Source organism: Gymnoscopelus braueri (assembly GCF_963280865.1).
Source record: "Gymnoscopelus braueri genome assembly, chromosome: 19".
Classification (NCBI taxonomy): Eukaryota; Metazoa; Chordata; class Actinopteri; order Myctophiformes; family Myctophidae; genus Gymnoscopelus; species Gymnoscopelus braueri.
In genome coordinates, this window is record NC_137621.1 from 5,298,404 (window position 1) to 5,324,816 (window position 26,413).

Below are 26,413 nucleotides of genomic sequence, written 5' to 3' on the forward strand. Positions count from 1 at the left end.
TGTGTGTGTGTGTGTGTGTGTGTGTGTGTGTGTAAAACCTTAAAGTACAACTAGAAGGTACTGTTCCTGAAGAAACAGTGTGGGATCGCTAAGAATGTTGCTGGTATTGAGTATTGATAGTGTTAGTAGTGTTATAGGTTTGAAAGGTTTGAAAGGTTTGAAGGTTTTGAAGGGTTTGAAAGGTTTGAAAGGTTTGAAAGGTTTGAAAGGTTTGAAAGGTTTTAAAGGTTCTAAAGGTTTGAAAGGTTTGAAAGGTTCTAAAGGTTCTAAAGGTTTGAAAGGTTCTAAAGGTTCTAAAGGTTTGAAAGGTTCTAAAGGTTTGAAAGGTTCGAAAGGTTCTAAAGCTTTGAAAGGTTCTAAAAGTTTGAAAGGTTCTAAAGGTTCTAAAGGTTTGAAAGGTCTGAAAGGTTCTAAAGGTTCTAAAGGTTCTAAAGGTTCTAAAGGTTCTAAAGGTTCTAAAGGTTTGAAGGATTGAAAGGTTTGAAAGGTTCTAAAGGTTTGAAAGGTTTGAAAGGTTTGAAAGGTTTGAAAGGTTCGAAAGGTGTTAAAGTATTTGTATTGTTATTTTGGGTTAAATTGGGTATGTTTACTCAATTTAAGTACTCTTAACTCATTAAGTGCCAAAAATATTTCTGGCTATATCACCCCTGTGCCAAGGCCAAAAATACATTGTAAAAAAAAAGTGCTTTGGAGCCGAGATACAGCCTTTTCAGTTTTCAAGTTAAACAAGAAGTGAATGGAGCAGCAAATCTTCAAATCATCATATCTTGGGTTCTGAACCTTTTTTTTCCAAAAAAAAAAAAAAAAAAAAAAAAAAGATTATTTTTTGATTTTTTTTTTTTTTTGATTTTTTTTTTTTTTTTTTCATGACGTCTCAGACGTCATTGGCACTCTGGGCTTATGAAAAACGTGACGTCTGCGACGTCATTGGCACTGAATGAGTTAAGTATTGTTACTCAATGTATTTACTTTAAATTATTTTTAGTCACTTTATTTACTTTAAAGTATTTTTTACTAATTTTTACAACTTTTAAGTATTTTTACTCTTTTTATCAACTTTTAAGTATTATTACAAAATTTTTCAACTTTTAAGTATTTTTACTCATTTTGAGTACTTTTAAGTATTTTTACTCAATATAAGTACTCTTAAATATTTTTACTCAAGGTATTTACTTTAAAGTATTTTTAGTCACTTTATTTACTTTAAAGTAGCTTTTACAAATTTTTACAACTTTTAAGTATTTTTACTCTTTTTATCAACTTTTAAGTATTTTTACTATTTTTTTCAACTTTTAAGTATTTTTACTATTTTTTTTAACTCTTAAGTATTTTTACTCATTTTGAGTACTTTTAAGTATTTTTACTCAATATAAGTACTCTTAAGTATTTTTACTCAAGGTATTCACTCTAAAGTATTTTTAGTCACTTTATTTACTTTAAAGTAGCTTTTACTAATTTTTACAACTTTTAAGTATTTGTACTCTTTTTATCAACTTTTAAGTTTTTTTACTATTTAAAAAGTGAAATATCTCTAAAAGTACAAATGATTAAAAAAATTCTAATGGTAGCCAATATGTCCAAAGTAGGCTGAACGTTATAGAGTTGGAACGGAGTTTCTAGCTAAAAGTATGAATTTCTCCATTGAAATGAATGGGAGTTTTTTAGAAGTAAAAAGTGAAATATCTCTAAAAGTACAAATGATTTCAAAAATTCAAATGGTAGCCGATATGTCCTAAGTAGGCCGAACGTTGTAGAGTTGGAATGGAGTTTGTAGCTAAAAGTATGAAGGACTAGTTAGCCGTCAAAAAACGGGGGGAAGTATATAATAACTAGAAGGTACTGTTCCTGAAGAAACAGTGTGGGATCGCTAAGAATGTTGCTGGTATTGAGTATTGATAGTGTTAGTAGTGTTATAGGTTTGAAAGGTTTGAAAGGTTTGAAGGGTTTGAAGGGTTTGAAAGGTTTGAAAGGTTTGAAAGGTTTGAAAGGTTCTAAAGGTTCTAAAGGTTCTAAAGGTTTGAAAGGTTCTAAAGGTTTGAAAGGTTGTAAAGGTTCTAAAGGTTTGAAAGGTTCTAAAGGTTTGAAAGGTTTGAAAGGTGTGAAAGGTTTGAAAGGTGTTTAAGTATTTGTATTGTTATTTTGGGTTAAATTGGGTATGTTTACTCAATTTAAGTACTCTTAAGTATTGTTACTCAATGTATTTACTTTAAATTATTTTTAGTCACTTTATTTATTTTAAAGTATTTTTTACTAATTTTTACAACTTTTAAGTATTCTTACTCTTTTTATCAACTTTTAAGTATTTTTACTATTTTTTTCAACTTTTAAGTATTTTTTACTCATTTGGAGTACTTTTAAGTATTTTTACTCAATATAAGTACTCTTAAGTATTTTTACTCAAGGTATTTACTTTAAAGTATTTTTAGTCACTTTATTTACTTTAAAGTAGCTTTTACTAATTTTTACAACTTTTAAGTATTTTTACTCTTTGTATCAACTTTTAAGTATTTTTACTATTTAAAAAGTGAAATATCTCTAAAAGTACAACTTATTTCAAAAATTCTAATGGTAGCCAATATGTCCTAAGTAGGCTGAACGTTATAGAGCTGGAACGGAGTTTCTAGCTAAAAGTATGAATTTCTCCATTGAAATGAATGGGAGTTTTTTAGAAGTAAAAAGTGAAATATCTCTAAAAGTACAAATGATTTCAAAAATTCAAATGGTAGCCGATATGTCCTGAGTAGGCCGAACGTTGAAGAGTTGGAACGGAGTTTGTAGCTAAAAGTATGAAGGACTAGTTAGCCATCAAAAAACGGCGGGAACATGTAATAAATAGTGGCAATAACATTAGTGTGATCGCTTTAGCGATCCCACAAATAGTGGCAATAACACTAGAAAGTACTGTACCTGAAGAAACAGTGTGGGATCGCTAAGAATGTTGCTGGTATTGAGTATTGATAGTGTTAGCAGTGTTAAAGGTTTGAAAGGTTTGAAAGGTTTGAAAGGTTTGAAAGGTTCTAAAGGTTTGAAAGGTTCTAAAGGTTTGAAAGGTTTGAAAGGTTTGAAAGGTTTGAAAGGTTTAAGGTTTTAAATGTTCTAAAGGTTTTAAAAGTATATGGTTCTAAAGGTTTTAAAAGTGTTAAAGGTTTGAAAGGTTTGTAGTTTTTTAGGGTAAAACAGTGATTGCTAGGGTCTAATAGGCGGTTTATATGGTCTAATAGGCAGTTTCTAGGGTCTAATGCGGTTGCACGTTATAGAGTTGGAACGGAGTTTGTAGCTAAAAGTATGAATTTCCCCATTGAAATGAATGGGATTTTTTTTGCAGTAAAAAGTGAAATCTCTCTAAAAGTACAAATTATTTCAAAAATTCAAATGGTAGCCGACATGTCCTAAGTAGGCCGAACGTTGAAGAGTTGGAACGGAGTTTGTAGCTAAAAGTATGAAGGACTAGTTAGCCGCCAAAAAACGGTGGGAATAATAATAAATAGTGGCAATAACATTAGTGTGATCGCTTTAGCGATCCCACAATTAGTGTGATCGCTTTAGCGATCCCACAATAATAAATAGTGGCAATAACATTAGTGGGATCGCTTTAGCGATCACACAATGACACTTTGGTAGAGGTTTGAGTTGTATACCTTGTTGTCATGATGGAACTAGTCCAACTGACAAGATATCTTACTGTTACTCTGTTGCTCCATTGATTAGGCTATAAATTGATCATCCAAAAATAGTCTCCTCACTGACTTACATTGTACAATGAAAGAGCTCTCAAAGTCACTCTTTTAGCTTATAGACAGATGCAAACAAATCAGATTCTGCCAATATGTAACATCACAAAACCCAGTACGGCTTTTTGTAAAGAGGACAATGTACTTCATGTTAATTTATGTTAATAAGGTTATTTTAGTAATGCCTTATTAAGTGATACCTGTATATTCATAAATAATAACATACATCACCCTGCAGTCCAGCCAAACAGGGTCTTAAGCCACGTTTTCACTACAGTGCCAGAACTTTCCCAGCAAAATAATTATCATAACTTGCTGGAATGGCAATGTGAGAGGCTGTTTTCACATGCCCTCCTTGGCAGCAAAAGTTCTGGTATTGCCTGATAAGCCACCGTTTTCATTAGTTTATTTTCTTAACGGTTTAGGACTTTAAACTTGTGCGAGAGGTGACTGTAAGCATGTGAGATTGTAACTTTAATCCATCAAAAGAACAGAGGATAAGCGACTGGTTGTCTCATTATTTTTTTTCCTCCTCTCTCTCAATCATTATCACGGGGACGCAGGGGTTAACTGGTGGAGTTGCCAGTTCCTGTTTCTAGCCTAAATTCTCATGTCCAAGACCACATATCTTGAAATGCCAACATCGCTCTATTTGTTTTAACGGCTACATTAATTCATCATACAAGATAGCTGTGTGATTTTGTGTGAGAAATAAACAACCAGGTCTATTAAAACAAGCCCAAAATAAGTGACTATTATAGGCCACATGGGGTACAGAAACCTATATGCATCGGCTATTTGAAAATAGCTGATCTACAAGCTCACAACAAAGAAAAAGCAACCTGCAACTACCAATATTTACAATCTACTTTACATTTTCATTCAGTGTGCCTGCCTTTCTCTTTTCTCTCTCACCCCCGCTCCCTATAAACAGAGCTTTAACTTACATCTCAGGACAAGCCATCTTCTTCATGCAACACATATAAGTTTCTCCTTCCTCAGAGCATTGTCAACATTGCTCTGAAGCATTTTATCACTGAACAGTTTTTGTCTCTCTCTCGTCTCACTATTAAGCACCACATTAATCTAAGCATGCTGGCTCTATCCAAAGTGACTGACTGACTGTCTCTCTCTGGCTGAAATCAATGCTCAACGTCAGGACGCTATCCGGTAACATTACGTTAGGCGTTTTCACTACAGGGAAGATTTTATTCCACGAGTACATTCCTGAAAAATTACTTGGTATACAAAACTTCTGCCACACAAGATCAGCGGCGCTTTTCAAAATTTCCACAATACTTCCTGCACTTTGGCTATATGTGAACGGGACTTTATACATGTTTTACATTTTCACCAGGTGAAAATTACATCCTTTATTAATGCATTTAGCTACGATTACGACATATTAATTGACTTAACAACTTAACAGTTTGTTTCTAACTTTAGGCCATATTACACATGTTTGCATTTTAATTTCATTTGAATGTGGTTTTATTTCTTACAGCAAAACCCAAAGCTGTGGAGAACTCACCTGTCCCAGGTACTGTTTAAAGTCTGTTGACTCTATTGTAAAGATGATTGATTGCTCAGTGAATCCATGTTGTCTAGGTCATATTACATTTTAATTTCATTTCGATGCAATTTTTTTTCTTACAGCAAAACCCAAAGCCGTGGCTGCATCTGTCCCAGGTGAGTGTTGTTTAAAGTCGGTTGACTGACTCTACTGTAAAGATGATTGATTGCTCAGTGAATCCAAGTTGTCTAGGCCATATTATCTCACATGTTAGTATTTTAATTTAATTTGAATGTGGTTTTATTTCTTACAGCACAATCCAAAGGAACAGCCTCATGTGTCCCAGGTGAGTGTTGTTTACTGTTGAATCTATGTAGACACCCACATATTAAGAATGAATGAGGGGGTCCTCAGAGTTACCACAGGGGGGGGCACTAAATATTTGTGTGATAGGAACTTTATACCAGGGATTCCGTTAGCCGGTATTTACCAGCCATTGACCGGTAAAATGTTTAATTGGCCGGTAATTATAAACACCACCGGCCACCGTGGCCGGTTGGGAAAATGCTGTTATTAGGCTATTTTATCATTTAAGCCTATTGTTAATATTAATATTTGGATAAAGTAGTTTACTACGACCATTAAAATCATAATCATTTAAAGTTTTTATCATGATCTGACTGTGTGGTTTAATTCCGACAGCCTGCTCGGCTGCTGCTGCGCGCTGCAGTTATAGAATAGCCTATTCGTTGTACAATGGTGTCGTGCGTTGAAAATATCAGAGCTACAAGCTCACAGCACGTCGCAACGCGCCACGTTGTGAGCTTGTATGTCTGCTATTTTTGATACGCCCCAACACAGCTGAGAGACACAGCTGTGTCTCCTCCTAATCAGCGCTGAGTAGGGTGTTCGCTAGGGTGTTCGCTCGAACCTGGATTTTCCGAGGTGTCACTGATAGAATCGGAACCAAGCCTGACCCAATTGTCGATAAAGGGACCCAAACACGTGTGGGTCGTGGATATTATGCAAGCACAGTGACTGTCTGTCTGCAATGGATAAAGTGGTGAAAGTTGGGCGACGGTGTCGCGCAGGGAAAGGCTCTGGTGCAGCTCGCCCCAAAACACCCTCGCCCCCATTTTTCAGGCGGACCAGCGGTTCTTGTATTCTTGTATTTGTTTTACTGAGGATAAGGGTAGAAATAGGTTTAGGATTAGGCATAGTTTTACTGAGGTTAAGATTAGGAATAAGGTTAGGTTTAGGCATTTTGGTATTCGTTGCGCAGCAGTTCACTCATGCCCACTTTATTCATTTCATTTTTGGCAAGCGACATCTCTGCATGATATAGTAGATCATATAATTTAGTCATCTATAAAAACAGGAACAGATTGCATCTGTGATGAAGTGGAAAGAAGCGCAGCTCTAACGTAACAAGGTGTAATGATCAGATGGGTGCATGTATGCAGTGCAAACACGCATGTGACGTTAATTATAATATGGCCGGTAAATGTATTCTTTGGCCGGTAAAATATAATCCTGCCGGCCATGGTGGCCGGCCCAAAAAATTCCTAGCGGAAACCCGGCTTTATACATGAACCATTTGAACCCTAGCATCCCTATTCTGTGGGGGAATATTCACAGGAAATAGCCGATCTACAAGCCGATAAAATAAATAGCCTATTTATTGAGCTCAAGCTCAATAAATAGCCGATCTACAAGCTCAATAAATAGCCGATCTACAAGCTCAATAAATAGCCGGTCTACAAGCTCAATAAATAGCTGATCTACAAGCTCAATAAATAGCCGATCTGCAAGCTCAATAAATAGCCTTCCTATTTGCCTTGCCTACTTGTTGTTAACTAGTTGTACAAACTCTTGTTTTATTGGATCTTGTTTATTCAATACACTTATTTGTTTTAGCTCTTGCTCATTTGATTTTCCTATTTTGTCTCATCTGTCTATGAAAGTAGGTAGCTGATATATTGCACGTTTACCTTAGCGCTAGGTATACTCTTAGTTGCTTGTTTTAGAAGAGAATGCACTTCAGACTTCTGGTGATTAGTAGTTTCGTTCCCTCCCTAAGTTGAAGGCACTTATTGTAAGTCACTTTGGATAAAAGCGTCTGCTAAATGACTGTAATGTAATGTAATAGCCGATTTATTAAGCTCAAGCTCAATAAATAGCCAATCTACAAGCTCAAAATGTGTCGCGCTGCGACACGTTTTGAGCTTGTAGATCAGCTGTAGATTGTAGATAGGCTATTTCCAGTGAAGAGTTTTGGTGTAGAGGGGAAAATGAGCAGACCTTAGAAGCAGATTAAATGTCTGAAAATACACATTAACATGAATCCAACATATTCATAGAAAATATAATGTGTAAACAAACAAAACACATTTATTTACACAACACTGCTGGTAGTGCTGTCAAACAAGCTATCTATGAAATCTAAGAAAAAGGATGTCAATCCTAAACGGACTCACCGTAGCCAATAGTAGTAGGTCACCCTTAGCCTGGTAAACCCTCCCTCCGGAAATCTCATTTCTATTTGATTCCAGTAGTGAGTCTGGCCTGATCCGCCTTTCTGCAATATTGGCTGTGGGCTGGAGTTGGGCGGGAGTAATACCATTGACTGACAACCCCTTCAGCCAATGATAATTTTTCCCCTTCAGCCAATCAGCAGTTCACCAGTGTAATGTGACGCAACGGGACTTTTGAGACGGCCGTGCCCAAAATGGGTTGCCTTATTCGGATACATGGGTGTCACTGCCCGCCCCTACCGGTTCTCTAAATTTTTATTTTTAAATAGGCTTTGTCATGATTAATTGACCACATATATGAAGTTAAACAACTAAATTCTATCCAAACGATATCTTATAAGTAAATTCCGTGCCTCAAAATAGAAGTTGGAGAGCTTTTTGAAGTAAAAAAATAGCGGAGAATATAGCGGACAAGAAAAAGATGGCTGCCGTTCGTGTTTTGGGCTCACTCGAACTCGCCACCTGATTGGCCAACGTAAGCTGTCAATCACAGAACAATGAGCGACGACGCTGATAGGCTCGGCCGTTTGGCGTACACAGCCAATATTGCAGAAAGGCGGTTCATGCCAGACTCACTCCTGAAATCAAATGGAAATGAGATTTCCGGAGGGAGGGTTTACCAGGCTAGGTCACCCTAGCCAATTTTCAAAAGGAACTTTAAGTGAAACCGTTTCCACCTAAAAGGTAAAATCCTAGCATGTAGCCGCAGTGGCGTTCCCAGGAATTACGTTTAGGGCAGGCGAGATTTTTTTTCTCCCCCCCCCCCGGGGACTCGGGGAAAAATCGCGGGGGAACCAAGTTAACAACAACACTACACTGACTACAAAACTGAAAAACGCTAATAAAAACAATATGCAAGTATAATCAATATATGTATTGCGCTGGTCCTGGCGCCGCCTGGACCGGTCCTGGTCTTGGCAGCGGTGGTGAAAGGTAGCGTCCTCTGGATGAATCTCTTCTTCAGCGGTGGTCTCTTCATGTTGTAGTTTAGTAATGAATGGCTCAAGCTGCTCTCAGAGCCCCTTTTATGCCAGGTGAGTACAGGTGATGGCCCTGACCCCCACCCCTGGCACCCCATGAATACATTTGCATCACTATAGTCGAGGGTCGCTCTGCTGAATGGATAGTGTATTGGCTGTCTGGCGGGCTAACGGCCCGACGGCCAGTTTTCTGTTTGGATTTTTTTTCACTGCCTGTTTCTCAGTCAGTCTTTTACTTTATTTTCTACTGGAGGCGAGATTTTAGTTGGGCAGGCGGCCGCCTGCCTTGCCTCTATGGTGGGTACGCCACTGTGTAGCCGCCTTTACTCTGTTGCTGATTCTGCCAATATATATGTTGGCAGATTCTGCCAATATATAACATCACAACACCCAGTATGGATTTGTGTAAAGAAGAAAATTCACTTCACATTAATTTAACTATTCGCATTAGGAAGAAGACCCGGAATAATCCACGGTTCTGTATCTGGATCTGTATCTTCAAATAGTAAAATCAACAGGAATTTGACATTTTTTTAAAAAACAAAAACAAAGGCAGTACTTGTTTTTGTGATGTTATGTATTGGCAGAATCAGCCTTCTTTGAATTAATGTATGTACTATAAAAGAGTGACTTTGAGAGCTGTTTCACTGTGCAATGTAAGTCAATGAGGAGACTATTTTTAGATGATCAATTTCTAATCAACAGAGCATCAGAGTTGAGAGATATCTCACCAGTTGGACTAGTTCCATTATGACAATGTGACTATACAACCAGGCTCAGGGGTAGAATGGCCGGTAGAGCGGCCGGATGGGAATCGTGAGGTTCCCAGTTCGATCCCGGGCTTCCCCAGAGTTACTGTCGAAGTGTCCTTGGGCAAGACACTGAGCCCTACATTTTCTCCTATGAGTCGGTCGGCGCTAGCTTGCCACCATTGGTGTGTGAATGTGGGAAGTGAGGACACTGGGGTCGACTGTTCTCCGCTTCACCTACCAATGTGTGAATGAATGAACCATTGCAAAGCTCTTTGAGTACTTGGGTAGAAAAGCGCTATAAAAATGCTTTTCATTATTAATATTTACAACCCAAACCTCTACCAAAGTATCATTCCACTTTAATATATTTTCTTGGTCATTATTTAAATACAACACTAATGATAAAAACAAATCCCACTTCAAGGTGCTTCTGCAACTCAGCAACATCTGACCCAGGACATCAAAGGAGCAGAGGACAAGCTGAAGTCTGTGAGGAGGGTGTTAGTTCAAAGAATCTCAAAACCCATCCTGAACGAGCTATTGGACGATCTTCTGGATAAGAATGTCATCACTGATGAAGAAATGGATACCGCCATGGGGGAAAAGCTCACACGAGACAGAGCGCGGAACGTTATCGACATGGTGCGGAAAAAAGGAAACAAGGCGAGTTCATTCATGATTGACATGATCGATCAGCTGGATCCTAACCTTAGTGAAGAGCTGCAGCTGAAGCTCTCACTTACAGATTAGCCTAGCATGCCCTACAGCTTAGCCTGACATGCTAACCCTGTTGAAACAATGATGTTTCCAGAGCTTTCACACTTATGCAGCTAGTTTCAGGGATGAGGGGAGAACAGAGAAGGGTCAATAGACCATGGGAGATACAGACAACACTGTTATAAGCCTGTAAGAACACAGACATGGGAACAAATCCACAGTGAAGTAAAGCATTTGAATGATATGTAAAATGAAAATATTGTAAAAGCTCCTATAATGTAACCTTAATGTCTTATCAGGGATTTGAACCATGGTTTCCTGCACAAGTGCAGATTATTATTTTATTTTATTTTAACCACTGAGCCAATAGAGCCTGCCTGCTTGCTCAGGGGAGTCCTCAGAGTTACTCCCATAAGGGTCCATTTGGAACCCCCTCAGGGACCCCCCGAGGGTCCCTGGACCCCACTTTGAGAACCACTGCCCTACACTCTTAGAATCAGGAACACAGATCATTGTTCATGATGATTCTCTTCATGGATTCACTCTGTTTGACACCATGAAACTCAGGGAGTTTGTTTTTGTTTTGTAGATCTTTTATTCTTCCGTTTTTAAACAGTAAATGATGTGATGCAGTGATCTGATGCTGTTGTTGTTCTTAATGTGTTTATTTGTATCTTATATGATTTACTTTGTGTTTCTTTCCCTGGAAGTGAAGCATATCACTGCAGAATCTATTTCAAAATACTACTGTTGGTTTATAAAGTTTTGAGGCCTAAACACATGACACATGTATGATATCATGAACCATCCAGAGCTCTCAGGTCATCTAAAGATCTGCTTTTTGTCCCTAGAATCACAGCTAAACGTAGAGAAGCAGCATTTAGTTTTTATGCTTCACATATCTGGAACAAACTGCCAGAAAACTGTAGGTTCTGCTGACACTCCTAGTTATTCTAAATCACAGATAAAAACCTTTCTGTTTGATGCTAGCCTGGGACCAGACCAATCTGCCAGTGCAAAAAGAAAAAATGCCCTCTGTGATTTGGGTCTGGTCCCGCTCCGTTGTGAATCCATTTCCTGCTCCCGAAGTCTGGGGTGACCAATCAGGGACCAGTATTAAAATATGGGAGACTGTAATTGGTAGCTGGTTGTAGGTCTAATCAGCGCCGTCGGAAGCTATTCCCAGTTGGGGGGGACATATTTGTACCGGCCCACGAAGTCGAGTGCGCGCGCGCGCGATTTTTTTGCGGTTCTGGGCGGATATTTCCAAGTTTTGGGTGGTTATTTGCGGTTATTTCTTTTTATAACTCTTAATAAATGTGATTGTGCCGCTCTTCCACCTTCAAGCAGCTCACAGCAACTCACAGTAGCTCACAGCAGCAGCCAGCAGCCCTCCCTTCCAGGCAGCGGCCGCGGGGTCCTGGCTTTTTTTTCCTCCTCTTTTTCCCCGTGGCCTCGCGGCCCAAATACCGGTTCGCGGCCCACGCGAGGCCGCTCCGCGGCCCGCGGGGGACGAGTCCCCCCCGTCTCCTACGGCCCTGGGTCTAATCAATTGCGTCCAGAGCCATTCTTTTGATCCCGCCCCTTGGAAATAAAACGTCCTCATAGAAGCACCAGACTCATGTCCATGCAGTGATATAGTCTGGCCACGCAAGGCTAGTTTGATGCTGCCTTTGATTGAGGTGTTTTAACTCTCTTCTGCACTGGATACTTTTATTATATCATAATGTCCTTTAATAATGTGTTTCTTTGCTTGATGTTCTGTAAAACACACTGAATTACCTTGTTGTTGAAATGTGTGTTACACATAAAAAGGCCTTTCCAAGCTCTTGTAATGTTGTGGGTTTATGTGAATAGACTTTATATGATATACAGTAACGGTAACAGTTAATGTTTATTAGAGCTTTCTAGAATGTCTGCTTTAACTTTATTTAGTTTACAAATAAAGGAAGATTCCTTGATTGATTGAATATTTTATTAGGCAAAAAATGTAAACAGCACAATTACATTTATAATACTTTGTCTAAAAGGTCCGTCCAAAAAAAGTCCTTGTGGTCTTGTTTCCATTGGGAAATGGAAATGGAATCCTAACAGTTTCAAGGGACGGTTGGTGACTTTAGCTTGAACTTCCTATTGTGTTGGGCTGCCATCAGTGTTGGGCAGTAGCTAGCTACTTTAACTTGAACCAAGTAGCGTTTTCTGTAGTGTAGCTATTTTTAGACCCAAGCAGTTGATGTAGCATTCAACAAATGATACACGTATTAAATTGACTGCTAAATAAAAATGTGTGAGAAAAAAAAAAACTCCCCGGAGAAAATCCAGGATGATTGGTTGGATTATATGATTTGACGACTCACGATTGGTAAGGTTAGAGGGCAACACATTACGGGTAGGCCAATCAGAGGCAGGATACGGCGGGTCATGCCGCTCCAAACCATGATGAAAAATCTAAACACAGACCACCTGAAGTGAGCAGTCCGCCCTCTAGATATGTTATAACTCTATGGAAGTGACACGACTAGCAGACGAGGAGGTGAGAAAACTTGAACAATGGCAGAGGGATTCGCTGCCGCAGATGTTTCCAGTGATGAAGATGACGTCCAGGAAGTCAAAAATAATAATAAGCCGTATCTGGACAAATATATGCTTTTAACAGATACGAGGCCTAAATCCTATGTGTTTAGGTGTTTACTGTGTAATCCTGAAACCAAGCTGCTCTCAACTTCCCAGACGTCTAACACAAATTTAAGAACACACATTCATGTGAGCTGATGAAAAGCTTTACATAACCATTGTCAACTGTTCCCAAACAGCTCATAACGCCCCATTGCGAGGCATTGGATATTTTATAAATAAATATCCATTTTCCTAGGTACAGGAAAATTGTCAAACTGTTAAGGCGGTTACACACCGGCGAATATGCGAATATACGCACAATTCGGACTCGTTCCGAATAATTAAAAGACGCTTTTTTCGCTCCGCGAAACTGGTGTGGAAGCTTGCATTGACTTTATAAGGTTTAAAAAAAAAACGTATTATTCGCATGGAAAAAATCGCCCCGGTGTGTAAGGACCTTACGTCTTGACTGATTGATTGAATACTTTATTAACAGTTTGCAGAACAAAAGCACTGGAAAGTACAGTTCAATACATGGTCTGTAAGAGGATTTTAAACCCAAGAAGCCTATGGCTTGTTTCCATTGGGGTCCTTTGTACTCAATTCATCCAAACATTTAATGACACACACACACACACACACACACACACACACACACACACACACACACACACACACACACACACACACACACACACACACACACACACACACACACACACACACACACACACACACACACGTCTGCAAATCAGTGATTAAGCTGTCCTTAACGAGTGTCTTACTGTCAGTCATGAGGTAAAGAACAGAGAGCTTGTATATTATTATTAAATAATCCACATTACTGCTCATTATTTCCCAATAATGACTCGCTGTTCGTAAGCCCACTTCTTACATGACCACGTACTACAGAAATCAATCATTTGGAACAGAATATAACAAAAAAAGACTTCATTGTGTCCGCATAAAAACTATTCCATTAGGTTGTACCTCTTATCTCCATATTTAAACTTTTTATGTTTTATTGCCCTACTTCGTCATACTACAGTTTCACACAAAAGCAGCATAAATCTGATCTGGTAGTAGATTTTCAAATAGCTAAAGTATAGGTCTGAAGTGGTTCATTGTGTGGTTTTTGGTTTTACAAAGTAACTTAAGTTTTCAAATAATTGTAGTAGAGTAAAAGTACAATATTTGCCTCTGAGATATATATTGAAGTAGAAGTAAGTACTGACAATTGGAAATACTCCTGTAAAGTAAAAAATACATCACAATTGACATGTAGGCCTAGTGACTTTACACCACTGCATCCATTATTATACTGGAGCCTGGAAAAACTGAGCTAAGCAGCATGCGCTTGTATCCCAAAGAGTATTGATTCATGTAGCAACATTAGCCAATGTTACTGTTAAAATCTAGCGATGTGCATTTTTTCCCAAAGTTGCCCACAGCAACTTTAAATAGAACGATTTCCACTTCTTTTCTTTTTTAATCACCATTTCCCCCTTGTTGTTACTTTTTTTATGATTATGTGTGGGGGAAAAAAGAACAAAGGCAAAACTCTGGTACAGTGAGTGCAACACTAATTAAAGTTATGTAAGAGTGAAACAGCACCAGAAATGAAATATGAGCTTATACTCAGCACAGCTCAAGTTTAAATAAAAAGGTTAGATAGTAGGCTGCCATGAGACCAGCATTGAGAAAGTGCCCTCAGAGCAGCACATTAATGCTGTGGTATGTATATCACTTAAGCTGCCCTGAGACCAGCATTGAGAAACTGCCATGAGAGCAGCAAATTAATGTTGTTGTATGTATATCATTTAAGCTGCCCTGAGACCAGCATTGACAAAACTGCCGCAAATTAACATTGTTGCATATATATATATACCTGTAAAGGCTATAAGCTGCCCTGAGACCAGCATTGAGAAAGTGCCCTGAGAGCAGCAAATTAACATTGTTGCATATATACCTGTAGAAGGTTATAAGCTGCCCTGAGACCAGCAATGAGAAACTGCCCTGAGAGCAGCAAATTAACATTGTTGCATTTATATACCTTTAAAAGGCTATAAGCTGCCCTGAGACCAGCATTGAGAAACTGCCCTGAGAGCAGCAAATTAATGTTGTTGTATGTATATCATTTAATCTTCCCTGAGACCAGCATTGAGAAAGTGCCCTGACAACAGCAAATTAATTTTGTTGTATGTATATCATTTAAGCTACCCTCAGAGTAGCAAATTAATGTTGTGGTATAAATATATCATTTAAGCTGCCCTGAGACCAGCATTGAGAAACTGCCCTGAGAGCAGCAAATTAACATTGTTGCATATATATATACCTGTAGAAGGCCATAAGCTGCCCTGAGACCAGCATTGAGAAACTGCCCTCAGAACAGCACATTAATGTTGTTGTATGTATATCATTTAAGCTGCCCTGAGACCAGCATTAAGAAAGTGCCCTGAGAGCCGCAAATTAACATTGTTGCATTTATATACCTGTAGAATGCTGGTTTCAGGGCTATAAGCTGCCCTGAGACCAGCATTGAGAAACTGCCCTGACACACACAAACAAATCTCATGTGGCCATATCTGTCACATCTGCACTGGCACGTAGGTGTCTAACTCTAGAGGGATTTCTAGTATATCTATACATTTGAGCGTCCTTGACATGAAAAAGTTTGATAACCACTGACATAAACAACACTTAGACTTAGAAAACTGGACCTGGCTCTGTACTTGGAAGGTTTAAAGTGGTTTAATATGTAATGCTGTTTGACAGGATTTGTCTGCAACACGAAAGTCAGACATGAGCCTTTTATAAACGGAATGACGAGGATGTAGGTGGACACAATGTGTCAGACCGCCGTTAATTAGCGTGTCGATAGCGTCGGCGGTGGTTAACGATCGCCGTCGTTCAAGTGCGGCGGCGGACTCAAAGGCCGACGACGCGGAGGAAGGAAGAGTTGCACTAACGAGGCAAAGCGCTTTAAAAGGGGAAAATAAAAAACGTTGTTGAAGGAACTATACAGCTGATGAGCAGAACGACACAAAGCAATGACAGGCCAGTACTGTGCTGCTGTGTGCTTATATAAATACACATTCAGCTCAGCGCTGTTATCTGTCTCTGTACAGAGCTGGAAAGTGAAAGAGGGAAGAGAGAGAGAGAGAGAGAGAGAGAGAGAGAGAGAGAGAGAGAGAGAGAGAGACAGAGACAGAGACAGAGACAGAGACAGAGAGAGAGATAGAGAGAGAGAGAGAGACAGAGACAGAGACAGAGACAGAGACAGACAGAGAGAGAGAGCACCTTTCACAGACATTAGTCACAAAGTGCTTCACAAGCATATCCATAAAATAATCAATGACGGAATAAAACAATTGCCACATAGCAAATCAACCGAAAGGAGTTAAACAAAAGAAAATCTGAATAAGGGAGATGTCTCAGCAAACAGAGCTGTAATCACAAGGAGCTATGTGAAAGACCTTTTTTTCACTTGATTGGCAGTTGTGCCAAACGCTCACCCCCATGATTTACGAGGCTTTGGCGGCTCGTGTGGGACAGGGATGGATGTGTGTGTAATGACACCTAATAACAGATTCACACATTTAACCGCAACAAATAGTGTAAGTAGCGATATGCATATGGTCTCTGCTCTATGCTATGGGCTCTGCTCTATGCTATGGGGTCTGCTCTATGCTATGGGGTCTGCTCTATGCTATGGGGTCTGCTCTATGCTATGGGCTCTGCTCTATGCTATGGGCTCTGCTCTATGCTATGGGCTCTGCTCTATGCTATGGGCTCTGCTCTATGCTATGGGGTCTGCTCTATGTGTATGGGGTCTGCTCTATGCTATGGGCTCTGCTCTATGCTATGGGGTCTGATCTATGCTATGGGGTCTGCTCTATGCTATGGGGTCTGCTCTATGCTATGGGGTCTGCTCTATGCTATGGGGTCTGCTCTATGCTATGGGGTCTGCTCCATGCTATGGGGTCAAGTTCAAGTTCAAGTTTATTATGTCCCAAATTGGGCAACTTATGTTACAGCAGATAGTGAGAAAGTAAGAAACTCCAACACACAGTAAACATACATACACAAGACACACATAGACATAGACATAATCACAAGATCCAGATAATAATAGCTACTCATAGCTACCTCCTCCTGCTGCTGTTATTGATGGCACGAATAGAAGTGGGTACAAATGAGAATTTGTACCTATTGTTTTTAGCTACAGGGGTCTTTAACCTTTGGCCGGAAGGCAAGAATTCATATTCAGGATTTAGGGGGTGAGAGCTGTCTGCCATAATAGAAGATGCTTTCTTAAGCACCTGCTGGTCATATATATGACTCAGACAGCTAAATGGTGCCCCCACAATCTTGCTGGCCCCCCTCACAACCCTGTTAAGGGCATTTTTCTGTTTAATGCCAAGGTTTCCATACCAACAAATGTCAGCAAATGAAATAACAGACTCTATGAAAGCTCTGTAGAATAAAATCATCAGTGACTTGTCCACCTGAAATTTGGCTAGCTTCCTTAAACAGAAGAGGCGCTGTTGACCTTTCTTACACACCATTTCAGTATTGAAGTCAAATCTCAGACGATCGTCAATAATGGAGCCGAGATATTTATAAGTGGTTACCAAATCCACTGTCTGGCCATTTATGACACTACTCTGAGGAGCTGGTGGAGATCGTCTAAAATCAATACACATGTCTTTAGTCTTTGTGACATTCAGTTGTAGGAATGCATCTTCACACCAAGAAATAAAGTCATCTACAACTGGGCCATGACTGGCTTCACTAGCACTCAAAAGACTAACAATCACAGAATCATCTGCAAATTTAACAATGTGTCTATTGTCATGTTGACTCCTACAATCATTTGTATACAGGATGTACAAGAGTGGGGAAAGAACACAACCTTGGGGTGAGCCGGTGGATGATGTTAGTTCTCCAGACAATTTACCATTCACCCGTACCCTCTGGGTTCTATTTGTGAGAAAATCAAGAACCCAACCAATAATACCTGAATCTAAGCCAAAGTTGTTAACTAATTTTTCAACTAGTATGTGTGGCTGAATAGTGTTAAAGGCTGATGAGAAGTCAACAAAAAGCAGCCTAGCATGTGTTTTGCTAACTTCCAGGTGTGAAAATAGAAGGTTCAGTAATGTGATGGTAGCATCGGACACTCCTCTCTTAGCCCTGTATGCAAATTGCAAGGGGTCCAGGCAACACTCAGTTTTTGCCAAGAGCTCATCCTTAACAAGCCTCTCAAATGACTTCATAACCAAAGAGGTTAAGGCCACAGGCCTGAAGTCATTGAGAGCTTTGGGACGAGGACCCTTGGCAACCGGCACCACAATGGATCGCTTCCATAAAGATGGCACCTTCTGCTGAGTAAGAGACAGCTGAAAAATAAAATAGAAAATAGGGCCTAGCTCTTCTGCACAGACAGTAAGCAGACGGCCACCTATATTGTCTGGGCCTGGACTTTTCTTAGGTTTACACCTTTTAAAACACGTGGTCACACTATGTTCATCAAAGGAGAGGTCATGAACCCTAGATTTCATCAACCCCTTCCTAAGCTCAGAGTGTTGCCCTTTGAAATCATGCACATCAAATCTGGTATAGAACTCATTAAATTCCTCTGCTAGCTGCAGATCTGAATTATAGCCACTAAGCTGTATGTTAGTCCTACCCTCTTCTTTAAGTCCTACAATAGTTTTCATACTACTCCAGGCAGAACCCAGATTATTCATCCTGAGCTGATTTTCTATTTTGTCTTTATACCTCATTTTTCCAGCCCTGATTTCTCGTTTTATCTCTTTCTCTATATTGTGCATTTCTATAAGGTTCCCTTCTTTAAATGCCTTTTCCTTTTTTTGCAATAGCCCTTTAAGTGACTTAGATACCCATGGCTTGCTATTAGGATAAATCTTGACAGTTTTGACAGGGATCACTGTGTTCGCACAATAAGATATCCAGCTACAAATAACATCAGTGAGTTCATCACTACACGACTGTTTAAACATGTCCCAATCAGTGCAGTCCAGACAACCCTGTAGAGACAGACAGGCGTCATTATTCCTCCAGTCCTTTACCCGGATTGTCTGTACCTTCACCCTTTTCAGCACGGTGCGATAAACAGGGATGAGATGCACACAGTTGTGATCAGAAGATCCCAAGGGGTGGAGCGAGATGGACTTATAAGCGTTCTTAATGTTGCCATAACACAAGTCCAGTATGTTTTCATACCTGGTCGGGCACGTGACATACTGATAAAAGTCTCGCAGAGTATCTGACAATGTACAGTGATTCATGTCTCCAAGAACAATATTAGGGGCATCGGGAGATATAGATTGGAGCCTCTGGGTTACTTGGTGAATCCGTTCACATGCATTACTCCTGTTTGCTTTCGGGTGGATATACACGACAGTGACAAACAGCTGGGGGAATTCGCGTGGCAGATACTGAGGGCGTAGTGAGACGGAGAGCAGCTCCAGATCAGCTGTACAGATCCTCTCTCTTATAATCACGTTTTTACACCACCGCTCATTTATATATAGGCACACACCCCCGCCCGTCGACTTGTCCGTGATCACAGCGTCTCGATCCAGACGGATTGGCTCGCCGAATCCGTCGATCTTAAGTTCCATATCAGTGTCTGTTTCTTCCAGAAAAGTTTCAGTTAACGCTAGGATACACGCATCTCTGAATTCATGGCACAATTTGACCCGTGCCTGCAGTATCCCAGTTTTGTTACGCAGGGATCGGACGTTAGAAAGAATAATAGAGGGAAGAGGTATACGTGACAGGGGCTGGTTCTTTACCTTTAACCGTGCGCCACCTCTCCTCCCCCGCTTCCTAATCCCGGGAATGCGCCGTGATCCACCGGCAGAATCCCTCAATCGCGGGTCCCTATCCATGCTCCGGAAATAATCCAAATTGGGTGGATTAAAGTCCAACGGAGGATCACAGTCTTTCTCCAGGTGGAGAAGAAACTCTCGGCTGTACTGGATCCGTGTGGGGAGATCTGAGGACGGAAGAAAGTCCTCGATACCCCGAGCCAGGTGGCATACTAGCCACAACAGTAGCATAGTGACAAGATCCATGTTTAGCAATCGCTTCATAGTAACGTTGCTGTTTTAATCAGCCTCGTAGCGAGGAGGCCAATTCACTGGACACCTAACGTAGCTAAACTTAACGTGATCTTGTGACAACATAAAACGTAAACCCACAAACATAAAACAAACACGGAGCCCCCACCACCTGCTGCTGGTCGCTGCAAGAGCTGCTCTATGCTATGGGGTCTGCTCTATGCTATGGGCTCTGCTCTATGCTATGGGGTCTGCTCTATGCTATGGGCTCTGCTCTATGCTATGGGGTCTGCTCCATGCTATTGGGTCTGCTCTATGCTATGGGCTCTGCTCTATGCTATGGGGTCTGCTCTATGCTATGGGGTCTGCTGGGGAAACTGGACGACAGGGGCAATTCTGCAAATAGACCCCATGGCTATAGTCATTTAGGATCATTATAAGTAGGAAAAAATGCCTATATGTTAAATTTTAGTCAGGACTTGTCCTTTAAGTAAATAATGTGAATACTTTTTACACCACTGGGCACAACCAGCAGGCCCTGGGATGAGGATCTCAGAGACATACTGGGAACATATGGGTGGAGCAGGTCACTTACATATGGGTGGAGCAGGTCACTCACATATGGGTGGAGCAGGTCACTCACATATGAGTGGAGCAGGTCACTCACATATGGGTGGAGCAGGTCACTCACATATGAGTGGAGCAGGTCACTCACATATGGGTGGAGCAGGTCACTCACATATGAGTGGAGCAGGTCACTCACATATGGGTGGAGCAGGTCACTCACATATGGGTGGAGCAGGTCACTCACTGGGTGGAGCAGGTCACTCACTGGGTGGAGCAGGTCACTCACATATGGGTGGAGCAGGTCACTCACATATGGGTGGAGCAGGTCACTCACATATGAGTGGAGCAGGTCACTCACATATGGGTGGAGCAGGTCACTCACATATGGGTGGAGCAGGTCACTTACATATGGGCGGAGCAGGTCACTCACATATGGGTGGAGCAGGTCACTCAAATATGGGTGGAGCAGGTCACTCACATATGGGTGGAGCAGGTCACTCACATATGGGTGGAGCAGGTCACTCACATATGGGTGGAGCAGGTCACTCACATATGGGTGGAGCAGGTCACTTACATATGGGTGGAGCAGGTCACTCACATATGGGTGGAGCAGGTCACTCACATATGGGTGGAGCAGGTCACTCACATATGGGTGGAGCAGGTCACTCACATATGGGTGGAGCAGGTCACTCACATATGGGTGGAGCAGGTCACTCACATATGGGTGGAGCAGGTCACTCACATATGGGTGGAGCAGGTCACTTACATATGGGTGGAGCAGGTCACCCACATATGGGTGGAGCAGGTCACTTATATATGGGCGGAGCAGGTCACTCACATATGGGTGGAGCAGGTCACTCACATATGGGTGGAGCAGGTCACTCACATATGGGTGGAGCAGGTCACTCACATATGGGTGGAGCAGGTCACTCACATATGGGTGGAGCAGGTCACTTACATATGGGTGGAGCAGGTCACTCACATATGGGTGGAGCAGGTCACTCACATATGGGTGGAGCAGGTCACTCACATATGGGTGGAGCAGGTCACTTACATATGGGTGGAGCAGGTCACTCACATATGGGTGGAGCAGGTCACTCACATATGGGTGGAGCAGGTCACTCACATATGGGTGGAGCAGGTCACTCACATATGGGTGGAGCAGGTCACTTACATATGGGTGGAGCAGGTCACCCACATATGGGTGGAGCAGGTCACTTACATATGGGCGGAGCAGGTCACTCACATATGGGTGGAGCAGGTCACTCACATATGGGTGGAGCAGGTCACTTACATATGGGTGGAGCAGGTCACTCACATATGGGTGGAGCAGGTCACTCACATATGGGTGGAGCAGGTCACTCACATATGGGTGGAGCAGGTCACTCACATATGGGTGGAGCAGGTCACTCACATATGGGTGGAGCAGGTCACTTACATATGGGTGGAGCAGGTCACTCACATATGGGTGGAGCAGGTCACTCACATATGGGTGGAGCAGGTCACCCACATATGGGTGGAGCAGGTCACTCACATATGGGTGGAGCAGGTCACTTACATATGGGTGGAGCAGGTCACCCACATATGGGTGGAGCAGGTCACTTACATATGGGCGGAGCAGGTCACTCACATATGGGTGGAGCAGGTCACTCACATATGGGTGGAGCAGGTCACTCACATATGGGTGGAGCAGGTCACTCACATATGGGTGGAGCAGGTCACTTACATATGGGTGAAGCAGGTCACTCACATATGGGTGGAGCAGGTCACTTACATATGGGTGGAGCAGGTCACCCACATATGGGTGGAGCAGGTCACTTACATATGAGTGGAGCAGGTCACTCACATATGGGTGGAGCAGGTCACTTACATATGAGTGGAGCAGGTCACTTACATATGGGTGGAGCAGGTCACTCACATATGAGTGGAGCAGGTCACTTACATATGGGTGGAGCAGGTCACTTACATATGAGTGGAGCAGGTCACTTACATATGGGTGGAGCAGGTCACTCACATATGAGTGGAGCAGGTCACTTACATATGGGTGGAGCAGGTCACTCACATATGGGTGGAGCAGGTCACTTACATATGGGTGGAGCAGGTCACTTACATATGGGTGGAGCAGGTCACTCACATATGAGTGGAGCAGGTCACTCACATATGGGCGGAGCAGGTCACTCACATATGGGTGGAGCAGGTCACTTACATATGGGTGGAGCAGGTCACTTACATATGGGTGGAGCAGGTCACTCACATATGGGTGGAGCAGGTCACTTACATATGGGTGAAGCAGGTCACTCACATATGGGAGGAGCAGGTCACTCACATATGGGTGGAGCAGGTCACTCACATATGGGTGGAGCAGGTCACTCACATATGGGTGGAGCAGGTCACTTACATATGGGTGGAGCAGGTCACCCACATATGGGTGGAGCAGGTCACTTACATATGGGCGGAGCAGGTCACTTACATATGGGTGGAGCAGGTCACTCACATATGGGTGGAGCAGGTCACTCACATATGGGTGGAGCAGGTCACCCACATATGGGTGGAGCAGGTCACTTACATATGGGCGGAGCAGGTCACTCACATATGGGTGGAGCAGGTCACTCACATATGGGAGGAGCAGGTCACTCACATATGGGTGGAGCAGGTCACTTACATATGGGTGGAGCAGGTCACTCACATATGGGAGGAGCAGGTCACTCACATATGGGTGGAGCAGGTCACTCACATATGGGTGGAGCAGGTCACTCACATATGGGTGGAGCAGGTCACTTACATATGGGTGGAGCAGGTCACCCACATATGGGTGGAGCAGGTCACTTACATATGGGCGGAGCAGGTCACTCACATATGGGTGGAGCAGGTCACTCACATATGGGCGGAGCAGGTCACTCACATATGGGTGAAGCAGGTCACTCACATATGGGTGGAGCAGGTCACTTACATATGGGTGGAGCAGGTCACCCACATATGGGTGGAGCAGGTCACTTACATATGAGTGGAGCAGGTCACTCACATATGAGTGGAGCAGGTCACTCACATATGGGTGGAGCAGGTCACTCACATATGGGTGGAGCAGGTCACTTACATATGAGTGGAGCAGGTCACTTACATATGGGTGGAGCAGGTCACTCACATATGGGTGGAGCAGGTCACTTACATATGGGTGGAGCAGGTCACTTACATATGGGTGGAGCAGGTCACTCACATATGAGTGGAGCAGGTCACTCACATATGGGTGGAGCAGGTCACTCACATATGGGTGGAGCAGGTCACTTACATATGGGTGGAGCAGGTCACCCACATATGGGTGGAGCAGGTCACTCACATATGAGTGGAGCAGGTCACTTACATATGAGTGGAGCAGGTCACTCACATATGGGTGGAGCAGGTCACTCACATATGGGTGGAGCAGGTCACTTACATATGAGTGGAGCAGGTCACTTACATATGGGTGGAGCAGGTCACTCACATATGGGTGGAGCAGGTCACCCACATATGGGTGGAGCAGGTCACTTACATATGGGTGGAGCAGGTCACTCACATATGAGTGGAGCAGGTCACTCACATATGGGTGGAGCAGGTCACTCACATATGAGTGGAGCAGGTCACTCACATATGGGTGGAGCAGGTCACCCACATATGGGTGGAGCAGGTCACTCACATATGAGTGGAGCAGGTCACTTACATATGAGTGGAGCAGGTCACTCACATATGGGTGGAGCAGGTCACTCACATATGGGTGGAGCAGGTCACTTACATATGGGTGGAGCAGGTCACTTACATATGGGTGGAGCAGGTCACTTACATATGGGTGGAGCAGGTCACTCACATATGAGTGGAGCAGGTCACTCACATATGGGTGGAGCAGGTCACTCACATATGGGTGGAGCAGGTCACTTACATATGGGTGGAGCAGGTCACCCACATATGGGTGGAGCAGGTCACTCACATATGGGTGGAGCAGGTCACTCACATATGAGTGGAGCAGGTCACTCACATATGGGTGGAGCAGGTCACTCACATATGGGTGGAGCAGGTCACTTACATATGGGTGGAGCAGGTCACTCACATATGGGTGGAGCAGGTCACTCACATATGAGTGGAGCAGGTCACTTACATATGGGTGGAGCAGGTCACTCACATATGAGTGGAGCAGGTCACTTACATATGGGTGGAGCAGGTCACTCACATATGGGTGGAGCAGGTCACTCACATATGGGTGGAGCAGGTCACTCACATATGAGTGGAGCAGGTCACTTACATATGGGTGGAGCAGGTCACTTACATATGAGTGGAGCAGGTCACTTACATATGGGTGGAGCAGGTCACTTACATATGGGTGGAGCAGGTCACTTACATATGGGTGGAGCAGGTCACTCACATATGAGTGGAGCAGGTCACTCACATATGGGTGGAGCAGGTCACTCACATATGGGTGGAGCAGGTCACTTACATATGAGTGGAGCAGGTCACTTACATATGGGTGGAGCAGGTCACTCACATATGAGTGGAGCAGGTCACTTACATATGGGAGGAGCAGGTCACTCACATATGGGTGGAGCAGGTCACTTACATATGAGTGGAGCAGGTCACTTACATATGGGTGGAGCAGGTCACTCACATATGAGTGGAGCAGGTCACTTACATATGGGTGGAGCAGGTCACTCACATATGGGTGGAGCAGGTCACTTACATATGGGTGGAGCAGGTCACTTACATATGGGTGGAGCAGGTCACTCACATATGAGTGGAGCAGGTCACTCACATATGGGTGGAGCAGGTCACTCACATATGGGTGGAGCAGGTCACTCACATATGGGTGGAGCAGGTCACTTACATATGGGTGGAGCAGGTTACTCACATATGGGTGGAGCAGGTCACTCACATATGGGCGGAGCAGGTCACTCACATATGGGTGGAGCAGGTCACTCACATATGGGTGGAGCAGGTCACTCACATATGGGTGGAGCAGGTCACTCACATATGGGTGGAGCAGGTCACTCACATATGGGAGGAGCAGGTCACTCACATATGGGCGGAGCAGGTCACTCACATATGGGTGGAGCAGGTCACTCACATATGGGTGGAGCAGGTCACTCACATATGGGAGGAGCAGGTCACTCACATATGGGTGGAGCAGGTCACTCACATATGGGTGGAGCAGGTCACTCACATATGGGTGGAGCAGGTCACTTACATATGGGTGGAGCAGGTCACCCACATATGGGTGGAGCAGGTCACTTACATATGGGCGGAGCAGGTCACTCACATATGGGTGGCGCAGGTCACTCACATATGGGTGGAGCAGGTCACTCACATATGGGTGGAGCAGGTCACTTACATATGGGTGAAGCAGGTCACTCACATATGGGTGGAGCAGGTCACTTACATATGGGTGGAGCAGGTCACTCACATATGGGTGGAGCAGGTCACTCACATATGGGTGGAGCAGGTCACTCACATATGGGTGGAGCAGGTCACTCACATATGGGTGGAGCAGGTCACTTACATATGGGTGGAGCAGGTCACCCACATATGGGTGGAGCAGGTCACTTACATATGGGCGGAGCAGGTCACTCACATATGGGTGGAGCAGGTCACTCACATATGGGTGGAGCAGGTCACTCACATATGGGTGGAGCAGGTCACTCACATATGGGTGGAGCAGGTCACTCACATATGGGTGGAGCAGGTCACTCACATATGGGTGGAGCAGGTCACTTACATATGGGTGGAGCAGGTCACTCACATATGGGTGGAGCAGGTCACTCACATATGGGTGGAGCAGGTCACTCACATATGGGTGGAGCAGGTCACTCACATATGGGTGGAGCAGGTCACTCACATATGGGTGGAGCAGGTCACTCACATATGGGTGGAGCAGGTCACTCACATATGGGTGG

General features: G+C 42.9%; 1 protein-coding gene across 1 annotated transcript in view; it reads left to right on the forward strand.

Moving 5' to 3' along the window:
• The window catches only part of LOC308074168 (GTPase IMAP family member 8-like), a gene marked incomplete at both ends in the record, with an annotated part of 708,175 nt that overhangs the window by 57,223 nt on the left and 624,539 nt on the right, over positions 1 to 26,413 (forward strand). The window contains 3 exons of the mRNA XM_080413500.1: positions 5,236 to 5,271; positions 5,388 to 5,420; positions 5,558 to 5,590. Of these exons, the coding sequence (XP_080269626.1) occupies positions 5,236 to 5,271; positions 5,388 to 5,420; positions 5,558 to 5,590 (102 nt within the window). The remainder of the gene's footprint in view (positions 1 to 5,235; positions 5,272 to 5,387; positions 5,421 to 5,557; positions 5,591 to 26,413) is intronic.